Raw genomic sequence first — 20369 nt, 5'->3', positions numbered from 1 at the left:
AATTTTTTCTGGCATCTACGTTTCCACGAAGAAGCTTTAACGTCCGAACCTTTCCATTGCACAAAAGGTTCTTTATAGTGGAAAAAAGTTTTTAGATTTGTAAAATGTTCTTTAAGAACAGTTCACAAGGTTCTTTGGGGAACCTAAAATGGTTCTTCTTCCATTGCATCACTACGAAAACCCAAAATGTGCACAGTTAAACAGTTATTTGCAAACCCACTGGTTTAGAATCACTGTTATAAATTGGATAATATTATAATCTGACTTGCGTTTGGTCACAGATGAATTTGTGCCGAAATATTGTAAAGTTTGATTTGATGCACAACCCTGGACTTCAACATCAAAACATTTGGGATCATTTTCTTTTCTGTTGTAAAAGTTGACAAGCCTATTTATTTTCCTGTTCTAAATTTTCTCAATTATACAGTTAGTTGCATTTTATTAATTGCTTTCAGCAGTGCAACCCACTGGTTGAGAATCATTGTTATATACTGGATAAAATGCTAGACGTCCTAAGTAAGGCATGTTTTGCATCTTGCACAACTTCGTATCAAGTGTTTTGAAGTGAAGATACACCGTGTAGCCAACCTGAAACATCGATTTACAATGCAATGATGCAAATGAAATATTTTTGTTGCAGGAGGGTGACCTAGCTGTCGGTTTGTTTATAGTCAGGCCTCTCGCAGTAAGACTATATTCTTGATGTCAGCGTTTCTCGATGGCCTGATTGGTTCGTTCAAAAGCTAAAGTTGAATCAGTTTGGACGTGTGAGAAAAGTACAGATGCATTTGTAGGGCATAATGTTCCTGCTGCACGTACCGACTGTCTGTCTGTGTCTGACCGGCATCATTAAAACTCCTGAACGGGTGTGTAGTCGCAGTGGTAGCCTTGCGTGAGTGTTTGAGGGAGAAACAAACCCACCGAGGATATTACAACACGGGCAGGGGAAACATTTGTTTTTCTCATAGGCCGTTCCGAGACTCTTGCATCGTCCGTCTCATGTTTTTATTGATGTGCTGAAAAGCCCTGATTTTTCTGTACAATGTCATCCCGTCATACACACACACATAGTGTGTGAAAGGCTGCATCTCTGACTGATGTAATGTCTTATGTAGCATATCAAGCCACTTCATCATTCACTGGTAAAGTGTGTGTGATGCCTACAGATGAGGCGAGACCTTGTGCTAATCTCCTCATGGGTTTCTTTCGCTCTGAAATCTTTTAAAACGAGTTTTAAAGTTTGCTGAAGCAGGTCTTTAAAATAATTTCACAGCATTGCGGTCGGCTTGGTAACACTGTATACTTAAGTCATAATAATAACTACATTTTTCTGTAACTGAGCTTTTTTCAAGTATAATGTACATTTCTAGTAACAAGCTAATCACATGCTCTCGCGAACTGCCTGGTGAAGCCTGAATCAATTTCGTGAGTCATTTTATTTGGGTTATTTCAATGAACTGGATTTACTTGAATGACTCAGTTGTACTCAGTCTTACTTTTTTCCCAACTTAATTTTGCAGTGAAATAAATATCTAGTTAAATGTTGTGGATAAGTACTGTTCAAAAGTTTGAGGCTGTTTTTTAAAATGTTTTTGAAATAAGTCTCTTATGCTTGCCAAGGCCTTATTTATTATATCAAATATACAGTAAAAACACTAATATTGTTAAATAGTATTGCAATTTGTTTTCTATTTGCTTATATTTTAAAAATGTAATTTATTCCTGTGATCAAATCTGAATTTTCAGCATCATTACTTCAGTCTTCAGTGTCACATGATCCTTCAGAAATCATTATATTATGCTGATTTCATTAATATTTTTGAGAAACTATTGATTGTTTTCAGGATTCTTTGCTGTATAGAAAGTTCAAAAGAACAGCATTTATTTTTAAATTTCAATCTTTTGTAACATTATAAATACATTTACTTAAAGCTACACTGTGTAATTTTTTAAGTTGATTCTTAGCAAAAAACACTTTGTTCTTTCAAAATGATATGTGCTCATTAATGTGTAATTACTTCTACCAACTAATCAAGTATTCTCGTAAGCGTAGAGTCTGCCATTTAGAATACATACGAGCGAGTCGTTCGAATGGCGGCAGCCATGTTGCGCCTCCATCTTGAAAATACATTAGCCAAAGAGGGACATACCTGAAAATTCAAGCTTCGCCTTTCGCGTTTTTACACTCAGTGGCACCGTGACGAATGCGAGGGGAGATTACTCGCGACTGCCGGCAGATTTGAATTAATACGGCCACCGTAGGAGTTAAAACGCCCTCGGAATGGGAGGGGCTAGAAAGTAATTTTCAGTTGGTAGTCATAAACAATTTCACCGCTAGATGGGAGAAAATCCTACACAGTGTAGCTTTAATTACTTTTGACAATGTAATGAATTGCTGAATAAAAGTATTCATTTCTTTCCAAACAAATTTTACTTTTCCCAAACTTTTAAACAGTAGAGTAAATAATGGTGATATTTAGTTTTATGTAATATATTTAGTTTTAATTTGAGTATATTAACTATAATTCATTATTCTTTGTTTTCAGCTTGTAGTGAAGTTTACTACTAAAGTATAGTTTGACTGCTTGAATTACTAGTCTAGTTTCAAATCTTTCCTAGCAATCTTTCCAGTATTACAAACAGTCTTGTGTTTCCATATCATATTCAAGCTTTAAAATAAATCATTAAGATTGCATTATGTAGCTATACAGTTGCATGAATCTAATCACTTGGGGAAGCAGTCAGTTTCAAAATCGACATGTTTGAACATTTTCATGGCACAAACTCAGAATGTTTCCTTTTGATTGACGGCCAAAATGAGGAAGCAGAAGCTATTAGTGTGTTTGTATGGACTTTTAAGAGGAGTGTGTAGGTGTTGTTTGTGCTATTAGTGAAACACGGACGAAGAGAAAGACAGGAGGAATGAGGGAGATGGATGGAGAGACAGAAGAGGATCCGACGCTTTATTTCCCAGCAGATGGGATAGGAACATTGCTGTCTTAGCCGCCAAACATCACCCCCATAAAAGGGACCTGAAGTGTAATGACACAGAAATCGAATAAATGTTCTCCGTGAGCCTGCGGCATTCTTTTAGCTTTCTCTTTACGCTCCCGCTCAGAGTCTTTAAACCTCCCCATTTATTAAGCCTTGGAAGAAAACAGATACAATATAGTGATGCACGCCGGCCCACATGTCGAAAGGCCAATTTTAAAAAGGTTAATGCCACATCTTCCCATTTCAGACCTCTTCCATCAAATGACACTTAATCTTTAGTTATTCACGGTTCCCCGGCCTTCAAACCTTACTGTACCAGCATGACATCTTCATTGTGTGTCAGCATAGTAATGGTGGTCTGTATTGCAGTATAGTATAGTATAGTATAGTATAGTATAGTATAGTATAGTATAGTATAGGCATATAGTACTCCCCACACCAGCCAAAATATTAACACCCAAATATTCATCCAACATAGATCTCCATGTAAACTGAATCCATTATAAATTGTAAATGTATTCAGCTTTCTCCAACAATTTTTATTTGATTTTCTTGACTATTTTAAGTCATAAAGTGGGTGGGATATATTAAAATTGAGCATGGCTTTGGCAGGCATGTATTGTGATTCTAAGCGGGTCCTAGGGTGCCTGAGTCTTCCCCTGGTCTACGGCGCCCCACAATAGTCCAATGTAAATCTGCGGTGAATAGTAGAGATCTGAATAAATTCTAGCCATTTCACTCTAAACCAATGTACAGTTGGAAAACGGAATAAAACTGAAGCAACTGAACACACATCTGCAACCCATATTGCTCTGTGACGTGTCAACGGTTGCTTTTGCAAGGTGGTGTTTATAGAATAGGGGCGGAGCTTTAGATTCTAGAGAGCATCTGATTGGACAGAAGATGTGATGAGAAGCTGAAGTCTGCGGTGATGTCATAAACATCCGTGATCCATTTTAGCGAAGTGTGAGACTGTAAGTTTTGACTGCTTATATCTCCTAAATGTGGATTTTGTTATTGGTTTGGAACACACTAGCTTATTCATAACCTTACGGCTAACATATTCATACTAAAAGCTAAAAAAATATATAAATATTTCAGGGGACCTTTAACGGGAATGAAAGCAAGGCTGTGAGGGATAGACATACATCTCTTGAGTGGTTTTGGATTGTTCTGCTTATAAAAACGCTGCCAAAATTTCTTTCCTAGAAATTTCAGTAGGCAAAAAACTCTAGACAACATGAGCTGTGAAAGTTATAAGTGATCTAGGAGCTTTATACAGTTTTTTTAAGTCTATCCCTCACAGCCTCGCTTTCATACCTGTCATGGCGCTGCTCTAAATAAGGTCTATTGAGGCAGATTTGAGACCGGCCCGCTTATTTTCACGTTACCTCACAGATATTTTTCTTATAAAAATGCATCGCTTGGCTTCAGAAGGCATTTATTAACTCCCTGGAGCCGTATGGATTACTTTGATGATGGATAGATGCACTTTTTGGGCTTAAAAATCGAAGGTACCTTTCACTCCCATTATAAAGCTGGGAAGAGCCAGGATATATTTTTTTATATAACTGTTTCTTATATAAGATTGTGTTTGGCTGAAAGAAGAAAGTCATATACACCTAGGATGGCTTGAGGGTGAGTAAATTATGGGATAATTTTCATATTTGGGTGAACTAAACCTTTAAAGCCTGTCAATCAAAATTAGAGTGCCACCCTCAGGCTGAATAACGACATTAGATCTCTCCCAAAAGTGTGTCTGCATGTGTTCAGTGATTTACAATATAAAGCTTACAAAATGTTCATCATAAACTAGCTCTAAAACCCAGAATCTGCCCTACCTAAATTTTACAGTCAGGAGCTCCACACTAAAGTATAGTGCGCCACACTAGAGTAAAGTACTCTAAGAGTTTAGTTCTATACACCCTGAATATTCTGGGTTCAGTACAAGTTCATCTCAATTGACAGCAAATGTGGCATAATGTTGATTACCACAAAAAGTCATTTCAACTTAACCCGTCATGGTTATGGTGAGGCACTTACAAAAACATTGTTTATACAGTATTTGTTTCTGCACTATTGAACGAGAATGAGTATTGTAACGTATTGGCCTCATTGACTTCCATTGTAAGTGCCTCACTGTAACCCAGATTTTTGCCTTTTTAAAAGAGTAGAAGGCATAAGTTGACATTAATTGTGTGGTAATCAGCTTTATGCCACAAATGACGATGACTTGTCTTGTACTGCACTACAGGAGTATAGGACTCCACACAGAAGTATATAGTATAGCTCTTTTCACACGAGTCCTCGTAGGACTGTATCTCGAGCGAGAGGAGACACGAATTGAATTTGTCAGGCTTCACCCATGTCTGTTCTTCTCATGTGGAGCTGACTCCCACTGGTTCTGTACTCTCCTTCTGTCACTCTGTGACTCATCAGAGGTGTTAACACAGTAGAGAGAGGAGTGAAGGGGACTGCTCAGCACTACGGATCCAAATGAATCTGATCCAGCAGACATGGCTGTCTAAGGCTGCTGTTTGCCCCTTTATGGACTGCAGAGAGAAGAGAGAATCACAGTTACTGTTCGCGCCTGCTCGGGGAAACACTTAAGCCCCTTTTTACATGCGATTGTGCCCAATTTAGGGTTTTATGTAGAGTGGTAGGATTAAAGTATTGTCATGCTGCATACAGATTTGATCAATGTAAAGCTGCGTTCAGAGGGAAACATGTCAAAGTGAGCTGGTCATGTGGTGCATAGGTTCCACATGAGAATATACCGTAGACTTCTGTTTTTATATGAAGGTAATTAAAAGTCTGTCCATTCGTCCGTCCATCCATCCTCCGTTCGTCCATCCATCAGTCCGTCCATTATTCCATCCATCCATCCATCCATCCATCCATCCATCCATCCATCCATCCATCCATCCATCCAACCATTCAACCATCCGTCCGTAAGCCCACACATATAATAATGGACATGGCAAAACACGTGAATTTACTTATACACTATCATTTGGGGACAAAATTACGCTCAGAACTAAGCCAAATCTGATAAAACCGTCCTTTGGGAACCTCTAGGATTGTCCTCAATTTGAAAAACATAAATAACAAAAAAATAAAGAATAAATAAGGAAGAATAAAAATATTTCTTTCTTTAAATTAATAGTAATGATAAAGGGAAAAAAAAGACAAAAATAATTTTTGAAAATAATGTACATTTGTGTAACTGTGTGCATTTTTTCTGCATATGCAATTTTGTTTTATTAAATCATCTTTATATTAATGCAAAAGTTTTCTTAAGCTGGTAACTTTTGAAAAAATTTATTAATGCCAAAATTGTTCGTTGTGATGGAAATTTCTACACACCTGAGGAAACCTCTTTATTAAATTAATATCATTATTAATAATAAGTCCATAGTAGTAATTATAATTAGGTTTATATAAAAAAAAAACAATAAATGTCTATGCTATGTCCTTATTTGGAGAGTCAAGCATGTACACGTCCGTATTGTTTCTTTATATCTATATTTCTATTCGAGCACATAGATGGTCTTGTGAGTTGTCTGAGAGTGAAATGTCATAATATCTCAATTTGCCATGCATTTTAAATAGAATGACCACTGAAAGTACAATGATTACCTGCATTGAGACACAGAGTAGAAATTGTTAATCAGTGATCCATTATGTTTTTTATTATTTCTGCATTCGTAGATAATTACCTGAGCACTAGACAATTATAAGGAGTACATGCTTCAGTTAATGACACAATCAATCATAGCAGACACAATAAGTTCTTGATTAAATACAAGTTATGTTGTATCGAATCACCCTGTCAATAACCATGGCCCTGCTTGTTTTACTCACTAACATTTAAAGTTTAAATCTGTAAAGCACTGGTGACAGACGTGACTCAAGGGTATGTCAGCAAACAATGTTACAGACTGCATCCCTGTGTGTATAGTCTCTGTCCTAGGCTTTATATACACTAACATGGGGTCTGAAAGAGAAGTCTCTTATGCTCACTAAGGCTGCATGTATTTGATCAAATATACAGTAAAAACAGCAACATTGGGAAATATTATTACAATTGAAAGGTAATTTATTCCTGTGATGGCAAATCTAAAATTTCAGCATCATTAAATCATTCTATGCTAATTTGCTGCTTAAAGGTGCAGTATGTGATTTCCGAGAATCGTTGTTGAACACTGTTGATGTTTGAAATCAACCCAAACAAACACGCCCCTCCCTTCATTGCTCCGCCCCCGAAATGCACGAACATGCAATGCAAGAGTGGATGTCTCTTTATCATAGTAGCAGCAAAATAATGCTTCACGAAAAATAAAGTGAAGATGACAAACGAACGAAAAGGAAGCACACAAGTTTTAACACATTTTTGATTATTTGATTTTGTTTGTAGTGTTTAACTGACGCCCCAAACCAGCCAGGAATTCAAATCTTTTCACAAATGACTGTAACCTTTTCTGAGTCTTGAACAGCCGTCCTGTTGCAGATGGTACTTTTAAAGATGGCATATTATGCTTCTTTTTTTATTTTATTTTGCTGTTTGACTTTGACTTTGTCAGTTTTGTTTGGAAAGCTTCAAAGCACAAAGTAATTTCAAAGGGACTTCTTCTCTATATCAGTGCGCACTGTTTCTGAACTCTCTGAAATGATTCAATTGTAGTCTTGAGTTTTCTTCCGGAAACGAACGTCACAATTTTCCTTATTTAAAAATGTCTTGCCCAAGACGTACACAAAAAAAGGGAAGAGGCCTGGTTGAGTTATAAGTAGTGTGTTTTTGCCATGTCCAAGTGTTAGTTTTTACACCTGAGAAGCAGAAACTCATGGTAATGGAATGAGGCGTGACATTTCCCAAACAAGCTTGAAGCGGTTGGCCAATCACAACACACTTGTCCAGCCAACCAATCAGAGCACATCCCAATTTTCACAAGGAGAGGTTTCATGGAGACAGGAATTAAACAGAGCGTTACTGACAGATTGGAAAGAGAGGTGCTGCAACAATGTCTAATATGTGAAAAATAATGTGTTTTTTGAACATTCAAGCATGAAAACCTTTTTCTAGTAGAACCCAAAAACAAAATCAAGAAAATGGCATAATACGAGCTCTTTAATATTCAGGTTGTGAGGAGTTAGACCTTTTAAAATATTATTTAGCTGTCCTGTCATTGTTCTGACTTTTGAGCATGGACATTACAGGAAGCTTGATTTAGCATCGAGTGCGTTTACCCTCTAGCTGTTCTCTTTACTGTTAATTCACTCTCTATTGAATCTTTCTCTCCCCTGCCCAGGCTCCAGGATTTCAGTAAGGATAAATTCAATGCATATTGATATGAGCAATATCTCAGAGTGCATTGGGTGCATAGTTCTTCTTATTTTAATAAAGATATTATGAAATGCCCTCAGCAGAAATCTATCAGCCATGTGATGAAAAGTGTGATGAATTTGTCAGTGAGTTTATTTCTGCCACAGAGAATATATCCTAAAGCATTTGTATATGTTGTATGTTATTTAAAACTGCTGTCGCATTGATTATTCTAGACTTCAGTGAAATTAAATGAACTTTAATCTCAAATGAACTTTAAATAGGCTTCTCATATTTTACTCTTGAGAAAAGGCCTCACAGGTCTCCTGGTATAGTTTCAGAAAAGATCTCAAGAATGTCTCAAACTGTGCTCTGATTTGCCAAGATACCTGCAGTATGCAGTCTGAAGTCAGAAATCTCAATATGACCACAAACATTTTTCATCAAATTCTTCCTAAAACAAATAACCTGCATGCCAACAGTTGTTTCATATGCTCATATATTAAAGAGCATGCATTTGCTTCTCTCAGGGACATGCAGAGAGTTTCTCAGAGGCATTATATACTGTAGGCTATTTTGCCTATATTTGGACTTCATTTTACCTAATATGAAACGGTAAATCAATATGCAGTCCATAAATAATAGCAAATTGATAACTACTTACCATTAAAACTAGTGCTTTCAGGTCAATTCATGTCCGCTTTTTAAGCGACACAATTCAATATTACAATTAAACATTTCGCAGATCAAGTGCATCCTACACAAATGCAAAATCTTTTTTTTTTTTTTTAAATCAAATCAATTTTTGTAATTGATTACATTTATGTATCGTTCCAGCCCTACATTTTTTAAATGGCTCAAGGCTTGATCTGCAATGACTGAAACAAAGCTAGTCAAGTGTTAGCAATTGGCACTGAGTCACACCAGTGGGAAATGTAAGGGTGGAGTTGACATTTGTTTTTCACAACATTTTGACCTGGGGTTGAGAAAGACTTTTAACGTTTAAAATTGATGCCCTTTACCTTGAAATATGCTGAAAGATCATTAATGTACCATTGGAAATAGTACCTGTAAGCCTTTCCCTCTGAGTCGAACTGTTTCGAAGTCAATATAGTGTCTAAATTGAATGTTGGGAAGGAACTTTGGATCCCTAGTTGGACTGAGATTAAATTTCTTTGCAGAATACAAAGCTGACACTGAAATAATGAGCTTTTCTCCCTCTTTGGCGCGTCTCGGTTGATTCAGACCTTGGTAATAATGGCTTTAGATGAAGCAGGATGGGAAAGACGGCCTGATTTTCTGGCGTTGAAGTTTCACTTGAAGTTTTAGGGCAGCATATAATGAGGGACCAGGTGCTGGAAATGTTCCTGGACAGACAACAGAGCAAGACACACACACACACACACACACACACACACACACACACACACACACACACACACACACACACACACACACACACACACACACACACACACACACACTTCTCAGCCTGACTCACTGTTACTGTGAAACCTGCTATTTTAGTTCTCACACGCTTTTCTCGTTTCTCAGAATCTGACAGAGGAAGTGTAAGCTTTTGAAGTGTCTTGTGTGTACATTCGAGGCTCTCTGTGTGTACCCGTGCGCTGGTGTGTTAGCCGGGCTCTCCGGAGACGTTGTTATGACCATAGAGAAAGCTGAGAATCCATTCTAATTGCTCACTAATCCCAGCACCAGCCTGTGGAAGAAGGAAGAAGAGAAAATCATTACTGCTGTTGACATGTGATAAACGACCTCAGAGTAGCAGAAAGTCTGCACTAACCCTCTCATGCCTTTATAGGCAACTTAGGGACAAAAAAAAAACAGAAAAAGAGGCCAAGAAAGGGTTCAACAAAAGCTTAAGTGATAGTTAGAAAGCAAGCAGCTGTAAATGTGAGAGAGCATAGGACTCGTAAATATGTAATTGAACGAAAATGTGGATATTAAGTAAGCTCAGTATAACAAACCACAATACCTCATTCACATGTAAATTTGATCATGAATAAAACATACAAGTAGACAGAAACAGTCATGCAATGATCAAAAGTTTCTTTATGACACACTCCATGACTCACATTCGTACTAAAGCAGTTCATCTTTAAACAGGACACACATTCAACATCTCTTTCTTGGGTAATAATGTTGTTTTCTAAAGGCTTCGGAATTATAGGTTCAGTTATGTCAGCTCTGGGATTTCCATAATGGTTATTGATCACCATTGACAGTTATTTTGAGTGAAACGACATTAAATAGCTCATTAGAGGATATTGATTAAATGCTTAAGTACGTTCACAGCTCTTATTCTTTCCGGCTTCTCCAAAAGTGTCAAGAGAAAATCGCTCACAAACGAACTTACAGCATGATGTAGTGCGGCGACGATGTGATAAAATGGCCACTGGCAGATTTTTAAGATTCTTGTGCTGGAATGTGTGTGTGAGTTTGTGTTTGAAGTAAACAGCAGTTCCATTAAAATGGTTCCATTGAAAGGATTTCTTTGAATAAAGCTTTCAATCACCTGTGAGTTCTCCTTCAAATTTTTCCACTTTCTGTCTGTCTGTTATCTGATATTTCACAATAAAAACCTATTCAATACCAATACAGATTATTTTAAAAGGATAGTTCACCCCAAAATGAAATTTGTCTTTAATTACTCACCCACCTTCATGTCATTCAGAATCCTTAAGACTTTCGTTCATCTTCAGAACACAAATGAAGATCTTTTTGAAGAAATCTGAGAGCTTCTTTCTATATTGTTAATAATATAATAATAGTTGTTTATTATATTGTGTTATAAATGATATTATATATATTGTGCTATTATATATTATATTGTGTTATTATAATAACGATTATAATTACAGTACATATTGATTTTATTGTTGTTATTACAGGTTGCTTTGAAAATCTCTAACCATAAGTATGAGCAATAGCAGTGATGCTTGCCTTAATGGGCACCAGTAATGATAATTCATAACCATAATCTGTTTTTTATTAACCTCAAATCTGTGATTTTGTAACTTTGCCACAAAGCGGCTTCTGTTCTATGTCAAAGTTCAAGAATGACCATTTCAGACAAGTAAATATGCTTAACTAAAGAGGAAACCTTTTTGTCACCCCAAATAACGTTTTCATATTCTTTTGGAGAATCATTGAAAGTCCTTGTCAATCTGTTTGCGTCCGTCCCCCAGATTTTGCCCTGCTGTATTGATTTATCTTTCTATTTTCATTCAAACTGCTCGGGAAGCTGCGGCACAAAGCTCTTTAAATCTCCTCCTGTGAATCCCGTGGGCAGATGGATTCAACAAAGTGTTCAGCTATCGCTGATTTCAAACATATGCCACACCCCCCTGCTTTAATTCATCCACCAATGTCTTTTTTTTTCCCGTCCCACAGTATCCAAGGCAAACCAAATCAGACAGACCCGAGCATGGGACCTAAACCTGGGGGTCCGCCAGGTACAGGACCCGGTCCTGGAGCCCAGACACAGCCTCAGGGCCCCGGTCAGGGTCAAGCTGCACGGAAGAACCTCCAGGTGGACGTGGGGAGCAGTAAAGGCGGGCACCCTGTCTCGCCCGGGGGCAGCGCTCCCTCCTCGCCCTATTCTTTGCCCCAGATCGCACCCATGCCCAGCAGCAAGCTGTGTCCGGTGTGCAAGAGTGCAGATCTGACGGGCACCACAGACGGCCAGCCAAACTGCAATAAATGCACACAGTGCCACTCCATGGTGTGCAACCAATGCGGATTCAACCCCAACCCTCACCTCACTGAGGTAAGCAGCACAATGCAATGTATTTTTTCTTCTTCTGTATGGATGCATTTCATTATGAAAGCTTGTTTCTGTCACGGAATAAAAAAATAAAAGTAATTTTGACCATTTATCTCACAATTCTGAAAAAGCCGTTGTTGTTTTTAATTTCTGTGGCAGGAATAAGCTTCAATAAAACTGATCAAAAGTGACAGTAAAACATTTATAATGTTACAAAAGATTACTATTTCAAATAAAAAAATGTCTCATGGTTTCCACAAAAACATTAAGCAGCCCAACTGTTTTCAACATTGATATTAATCAGAAATGTTTCTTGAGCAGCAAATCAGCATAATATAATGATTTCTGAAGGATCATGTGACACTGAAGACTGGAGGAATGATGCTGAAAATTCAGCTTTGATCACAGGAATAAATTACATTTTAAAATATATTTAAATAGAAAACTGTTTGTCTCAGTTTTAATGTGAATTTGATCACATTAATGCAGCCTTGGTGAGCACGAGAGACTTCTTTTCAAAAGCATTAAAAATATAACTGACCCCAAACTTCTGAAGGGTATATCATAAGTCCTCCGAGAGAACTATTACAGACTAGTCTGAGCTTGAATACTCGCCATCAGAAAGCAACTGTGTGATATAACAAATAAAAACCCATTGCAGTCCAAATGATTATTTTCGATTAGAATTTTACTGTTAACGATAGATTTCTGGAGGAGAGAGAGAGATGTGTTAAACAAAAAGCTCTGGGTAATGAATCCTACGCTTGGTCTCAGCCTCCATCTGGCACGAACCCAGGACACACACTGCACTCAACCTGGAACTGCTCAGAAGAGAGTCCTCCGGGGCGTATGGGAATGTGTGCGTGTGTTTGCTCTGTTTCTGCGTGTAGGATGCATTGGAAAGACCGAGCCAATGTTCAGAGATGCGTGTGTGGGAAAGCGAGAGGGCGCGCGGCTGAGCGTGTGAGGGTGAGATTGTTTCAGCATGTTCGAGGATGTTGCTCGAAGTTGCAAATGGCTGGTGGTGCTTTAAAATCCTGCAAGTGTAAGTTAGACAATGGACAAGAGGATGGAGAAGAGGGGATGTTGACAGCTCATGGTCGCTGAAGGATCAGCGTGGAAGGGGCTCTAAAGTGATTTTTCAGGCATCTGGTCTCTTGGCTCTGAACTCCAGCAAAGCCATCAAGACGGGAAATGCAAATCAGTCCCCTAGTCAGTAGCCGAGGGAAATCTTAGAAGGGTTGAAGAACAGTTCAGACATAGAATTACATATAACAAAAAGCTGTGTCATGTAAATGTTCTCTATAGAAAGCTCACATCTAACCTAAAAGTTTGTGTTTATATAATAACACACACACATATACAGTATGTACACACATATAATATTCAAACGCAAACTAGGTGTGATTAATTGCGATTAATCGATTTGACAGCCCTAGTTTAAAGGTAATAAACCAGAAACAGCCTGCTGTAAAAGCTGCTGTAAGCATTTATATTTTTGGAATACCGCTTATTAAAATGCCTCTACTACCTGGCAGATTTCACTGAAATAGCTGTCCTGAAATCACACATGACATTTGTTTCCATGACAGCTCTCGGCTCTTTACGTGGTAAAAAAAAGATGTGAATGCAGCCTATGCGCATTAGCCAATCAGAAAAGAGCCTCTCTGTTGGTAATTTTGCATGCTAGGGTTGGCTGATATGTCTTTGAAGGTGGGTGTTTGGAGAAAGATCGTGTGGTTGAAGGGATGGTCTTAATTCAGACCATCAAGATGGCTAACATACACTACCATTCAAAAGGTTGTGGTCTCTTATGCTCACCAGGGCTGCATTTACTTGTTTCGAAATAAAGTAATATTGTGAAATATTTGCATTTTAAAATGCAATTTGTTTCTGTGATGCAAATCTATTGTCACATGATCCTTCAGAAATCTAGCCTGGCTAACGTCAGACCTCTTTCTCATTGAGACGTGGTCTGGGAACCACATGTTCATTTTCTCGTATTTGAGGCGTGGTTTACGAATGCCCAGAGCCGTTTATTGGGCGTTACGAATGTCTATCAAATGCGCCTGTACGTATAGCCAATCGTTTCAATTATACCAGATGACGTATGTAGAGCGACAGAAATTCGACGAGGAAGAAGACGAAATAAACTTGCGTTCTAAACTACTTAGAACTCTATCTAAGGCTGCATCGAAAGGTAACTTCGCGTCTGCTGCCATGCTGGATCCATAGATATAAACAAACTACTTCAGTGTGAGACATCGTCATCGTCTTGCTGCTCCCTCCCCGTTCTGTGATTGGTTCCCTCGCTGAGGCGAAAATCTGGTCCATGGAATCCAGGCTGCCTAGCGGCGTGAATAAAATCGCCTGGGGAAACACAGGCTATCAGAATTCATTCTAATATGCTGATTTGCTGAACATTTCTTATTATTATCCATGTTAAAAACAGTTATGCTTCCTATTATTTTTGTGGAAAACATGATGCTTTTTTTCAGGATCCTGTTATGAATAAAAAGTTCAAAAGCAGCATTTATTTGAAATGTATTTTTTTTTAACAATGTCAGTGTTTTCACTGTAACTATTGATCAATTTGAGTCATTTCTGAATACATTTATACATTTCTTAAAAAAAAATTACAAACCCTAAACTTTTAAAAGTTAGTGTACGTCGCGGAAAGTGTGGGATGTGGAAAATTGTGACTTCACTTATGCTATAAATGGACTTCAGGGATTTGTGTGTTAAGTGTAAAATATGGCATTTAATAAATTAAAATTGTGAAAGTTTTTCTAAAAGCTAAAATGTTTCTACTAAATGATACATAATAATAACATTCAGGCATTATAATCAGACAGCTGATATATCATGTTTCAGCTTTTGACTATTACATTTTTCACAGAAGGCTTCATCTTTAGAAATTCAATTGGGGAAGCTTTTGGGCCCTGCTGTGCTTTATAAAGACAGGATTGAATTAATTGAGCCGCAGTGAACAGTGGACACTACAAAGCGGTTCTGAGACTGTCTTGATTTATATTGACGTTACAGCACATAGCATACAGCACTAACTCAGCGTTTTTAACAGCCCTGCTGTCAGTTCAGCTACATGTGACAAAATGATGGGAAATATGTCATCTGGCGTGTAATTTCAGGGTTCAAGAGCAGATGTTTTATGAGCGTATGGTTTGAATTACTAGAGATCTCTGCAAAATAGAAATACAGCAATATTGGGCCTGTATTCAAATTTGTTTGAATTATAATTTGTATGCATCCAGCATGAACTAAGCATTAGCGTACATTTCAGTGAAACAGGATACATCGTGATACTCTAAATCAGTTGTATGTAGAGTAGGGGTGGGCGATATACTGGTTGAAATGATAAACTGGCTTTTCCAAACACTTTGCTTTCAAAGAGAAGATGAGGAAGAACTTGTTAGGAATAAGGTGCATTCTATGTGATGTGGAATTGACACTGCTGTCAGTTCTTTGGCAAAACAAACAGGCTATTAAATCAGCTGTATAGCCATATGGCAAACATCTAGACAGAAGCGTTCAGACTGAGGAAATTATCTCAGGAATTGGTAAAGAATTAATAGCGCATTTATCTAGTAATTTATCTTCATTTAACACTGAATAATATCAATTAAAAATAGTGCAATATTAATAATTTTACCCAATGCCCAAATGTATGTGAAATATTTGTATGCTTGTTCACAGTTTGCTTTCATAGATTAGCAACATTTCAACATCAATCTCTGTACTACCCTTGTACGCTAAATTTCCTCTGCACTTCACATGCCGTTTGTATGATGCATATATAGAGCGTTATTAATTGATGACTTCAGTTAGGATAAGGCTTAGAAGGAAGGAAGCTGACTGTATGAAGGAAATATCGAGTTGTTACTATATTTTGTGTTTGTCAGAATGCTCCGGTACTGATGTTTTGTCCCAGGTGTTGCACTGAAGTGTAAAGATATCATGTTAAAGTTGAACTCTAAATGTCTCTTTGTGAACAAAGCATTGAGAACATGAGACAAGAAGCAAGAACAGCTGGTGAAGAGGAAAATGAGGGGCGATCTGATCTCTATGCAACAGACACCTGGAGAGAGAGAGAGAGAGAGAGAGAGAGAGAGAGAGAGAGAGAGAGAGAGAGAGAGGCATGACATGATGGTGACAACACTGAGTGGGATGCGGGAACCAGGGATATACGGACAGAGAAATAGCAGAGTGGGGAAGGGGGATGGAATGATAGAAGGAAAGAGAAAGTGGTGCTGACACACTCCAGTAGTCACCCACCAGCATACAGGAGGCGTTCCCACTCTGCCATTGGCTGATCCTCTATTTATAGATCCTGCTGTGTCTCTACAATGATGCCAGAGAGTGTGGAGGATCAGAGGCGAGAATGGGACGGAGAGAGCAATGGTGGTGTAGAAATGCAGAAAACGAAAGGGTACAAATTGATCAGGCAGCATGGAATCAATATTGAGATTTTTTTTATTGCAATATTTATTATAAATGATTTATCTGTGCACATCTTTAAAAAAAAATTCATATTCCCTCGTAATCTTTAATCAAAATAACTTCCCCTCCCTTCCAGTGACATCTCATCTCTGATGATGTGTTCACTAGCGCGAGGGCGGGGCAACCTGTCTCTCACATGAGATCCACCAATAGCAAATCACAACCATTCAATCAATTCCCCTGACAAAATCAAGTCCCGCCCTACATTTTTTCTTGTTTGAGAAGCCGTTTCGCTCGGATATACTTCACAATAGGGAAGAAAAATCACAACTTCCATTTCATGCTGACTTTAAGCTAAAAATAGTTGTGCCTGTTTGGCTCATAAACACTGTTCGCTCTGAAAGCTCTGGGGTAATGATGGTAGAATATGAACATCATGAATTATTCTCACTCCACAAGTTCTTCGGAAGTACGTGACGAAATCTGTGACTTAACGGGAACGTGAAAGTTAATAGATCGGTTTTGCATGCTGGCTCTGAATGTCTCCTGTCTTGTGGTTTTCACGCTATCTAGTGGATCCGTCATGAGACTGACAGCGGAAACTGAGTGTAGGGCCATCTGGGCTACAACACACACATCCCAGCACAAACACAAAGAATACATGCACACACACACTGCCACGACCCTAGAGATTCCATGCTATTTTTCCACCATTACACAAATCTGCCCATGCAGGCAGCATTTGTGTGTTATTTGCTCACCATATGTAATGCTAAATATACACACCGTATGTATTTTCAAGTGCATGAATGGTGTCTTATTGTTAATTTTCTGACATTGTTATATTAGACATTTAGAGGTCAAGTCAAGTCAAGTTTATTTATATAGCGCTTTTCACAATACAGATTGTATCAAAGCAGCTTCACAGTATTAAATTAAAATAATACATCAATGTTTGTTTCTAGTGGAAAACGTCCACGTTTGGTAATGCTGATCAATAGTATTGTTAATTGATTAATTAAATTAAATATCCCCAAATATCCCCAACTGAGCAAGCCAAAGGCAACAGTGGCAAGGAACCGAAAAACTCCATCAGGTGACCTAATGGAGAAAAAAAAAAACCTTGGGAGAACCCAGGCTCAGTTGGGGGCCAGTTCTCCTCTAGCGTTTATGAACTTGAGGTTGGATTTAACTGTAAGATTAAAAGTATTATATGAATGCCTGGCTGAAGAGATGCGTCTTTAATCTAGTTTTAAACTGGGAGAGCGAGTCTGAGCAACGAACAGTATCAGGAAGACTATTCCAGAGTTTTGGAGCTAAATGTGAAAATGCTCTCCCTTCTTTGGTGGATCTGGATATCCTAGGTATGACCAGAAGCCTCGAATTTAGTGATCTTAAAGAGCGAGATGGATTATAGGGCGATAGAAGATCCGTTAAATAGACTGGAGCTAAGCCGTTTAGGGCTTTATAAGTCAGTAGCAATACCTTGTAATTAATACAGAACTTTATAGGTAACCAATGTAGTGATGATAAAATCGGTGTTATATGATCATATTTTCTTGATCTAGTAAGAACTCTAGCGACTGCATTTTGGACTAACTGTTGCTTGTTTATTGAGGATGCAGGACAACCAGCTAATAAAGCATTACAGTAATCTAGTCTCGAGGTCATGAATGCATGAACTAACTTTTCTGCATCAGAAACAGATAGCATATTACGTAGCTTAGCAATGTTTCTAAGGTGGAAAAAGGCTGTTCTTGTAACATATGAAATATGATTTTCAAAAGACAGGTTGCAGTCTAATATAACACCCAGGTCTTTTACTATAGAGTATAAAGTATCAGGACATCCTACTATGTTAAAAGAGGTCAGATTTACTAACAGCTTGTGCCAACGCAAACCCTCTTTTGGCGTTAAAAACTACTGTCAGGACTTTCTAAAGAGACGCAGTGAAAAATTAGTGCTGAAAAGGCATGGACAGGGTCATTTTTGCGGCTGACCTTATTGCATATGCATTTGTGGGAGTTTACCATCAGATGCAAAATTTATAGAAGGAGAGTATTTAAATGAATCATGCAAGGTGATTTACTAAGGTTTGCACCATTATTTACCACACAAAAAAGCATGTCTTAAACCAGACGCTAATTTGTGCTGCTGTTGGTAGATTGCGATGGTCATTAAAGAAACTTTACACTGCCATTGGCGGTTTTATAGCCTGACGTCGTCATACTCATATTCTGACTAGAATCTGAGTATGACGACATGCTCTGATACTGCTCCATTAGGCTGTGATTATGGGGCGTGTTTCAACCGAACCAGGAAAGAAAATGCCTTTGCACTCAACTGGATAGACCTACAACCAATCAGAGCATCGGAGTAAGTGACGTATGTTCTTCATTCATCTTTCTGATCGACAAATGCCTTGATCGCGTTTCTCTGTTTCTCTTTTAAAATTAATGCGCTGTTGATATCTTCTATAACAGACGCGATGGCGTCAACTCAAGCGCTCTTTGGTGACGTGGATGATTACGTTACTGTTGATCATCTGTCCATCATCGTATAAAACCCGCCCTGACAATTTGATTGGTCCGAACAGCTCTGGTTCGAGCATAGCTGCTCCACAACGGATCAAGTCCAGACCGAACTTCCCGACCTCAAATGTTGTGGGCGGGGCTAAGTTCGGCTGGCATCCAGGCAAGCGTTTTTTTGGAATTGCGCTTTCACGCTAATTTGCCCTGTTTAGTAAATCTGGCCCTAGATGTCCAAAAAGAAATCATGGATATTTAGTAGTGTTTGTAAAGGCTAATTGTGTTTGTTATTTGAGGTGAAGTAGATGCGAGCGAAGTAGATGCGAGCGAGATGAGTTACAGGTGCAGAAACCAATTTCTGAAAAACACTGTTGATAGTAGATCGGGCTGAGCACCACATCACACTTGTAGCCAATCAGAAGTAGGAGGCGTGTCCACTTATGATGGGGGAAGAGAGAGAGTGAGCAAGATGGAGATTTGAAGAAAGACTAGAAAGAGAGATGGCCAACAGACAATACAAAAGAGAGAAGGTCAGAGGAATATCCCTGGAAAAAGAAGGGCTATGATCAGGCAAGAGCTTTAGTAGTCTCGCGTAGCCAGACCTTCAGACTGACGGCTGAAGGTCTGGAATTCATAGCAGCTTTCTTTGGCCAAGGCCCGCCCATAAGGCCGTTTGACCGACATGTCAAACAACCAATTACAGTTCGTTTCGTTCAGCGTCACGTTTCGGAGCGTGGAAATGTCCCCACAACAACAGACCGGCGTGCAACAAGTCAGTCAGCATAGAAAATCAAAGAAGGAGAAGAAAACAAGCAGTAAGTCATTGATCTGTTCGTGCACGTATAACAACAATGGCGTCTGCATTACCACATCTGATCAAATCATAGTCACTCCATGTAAACACAACAGTTTTTCTTCCGCAATCACACGTCTGCGCTTTGTTTCCCGGCGGACCGAAAATAAACGAGACACTCGCGCCCCCCGGAAATCCGATAAAATTCAACCAATCAGATGACGACTTCGACATTCCTGAAGTGTTTCCAGTTAAGTGTACCATATGCATCAGACTTTTAGCCAACGTTCCGTGGGCGTGACGTCTGAGGCTGAGACTAGAGCTTTAGGATCCACGTTAATATTAGAAAAGCGTTCCTGTGCTGTAGAGACGCCTAGGTTGCATTGTTTCTGCTCCATACATGAGTAATACTGGTTTTGCTGTTTCACAGCACCAAGATATGCTGTTGTTGTAATATTAGCTCTAGTAACAGGACAGTTTTGAGTG

General features: G+C 38.6%; 1 protein-coding gene across 1 annotated transcript in view; it reads left to right on the top strand.

The window, feature by feature from the left end:
• The window catches only part of bsnb (bassoon (presynaptic cytomatrix protein) b), a gene marked incomplete at its 5' end in the record, with an annotated part of 84526 nt that overhangs the window by 1813 nt on the left and 62344 nt on the right, over positions 1 to 20369 (top strand). The window contains one exon of the mRNA XM_081357626.1: positions 11732 to 12107. Coding sequence (XP_081213752.1) covers positions 11732 to 12107 — 376 coding nt within the window. The remainder of the gene's footprint in view (positions 1 to 11731; positions 12108 to 20369) is intronic.

This window comes from Scardinius erythrophthalmus, assembly GCF_964197995.2.
Source record: "Scardinius erythrophthalmus genome assembly, chromosome: 25".
NCBI lineage: Eukaryota > Metazoa > Chordata > Actinopteri > Cypriniformes > Leuciscidae > Scardinius > Scardinius erythrophthalmus.
The sequence above is the reverse complement of the archived record's forward strand: the minus strand, read 5'-3'. Positions and strand labels throughout refer to the sequence as shown.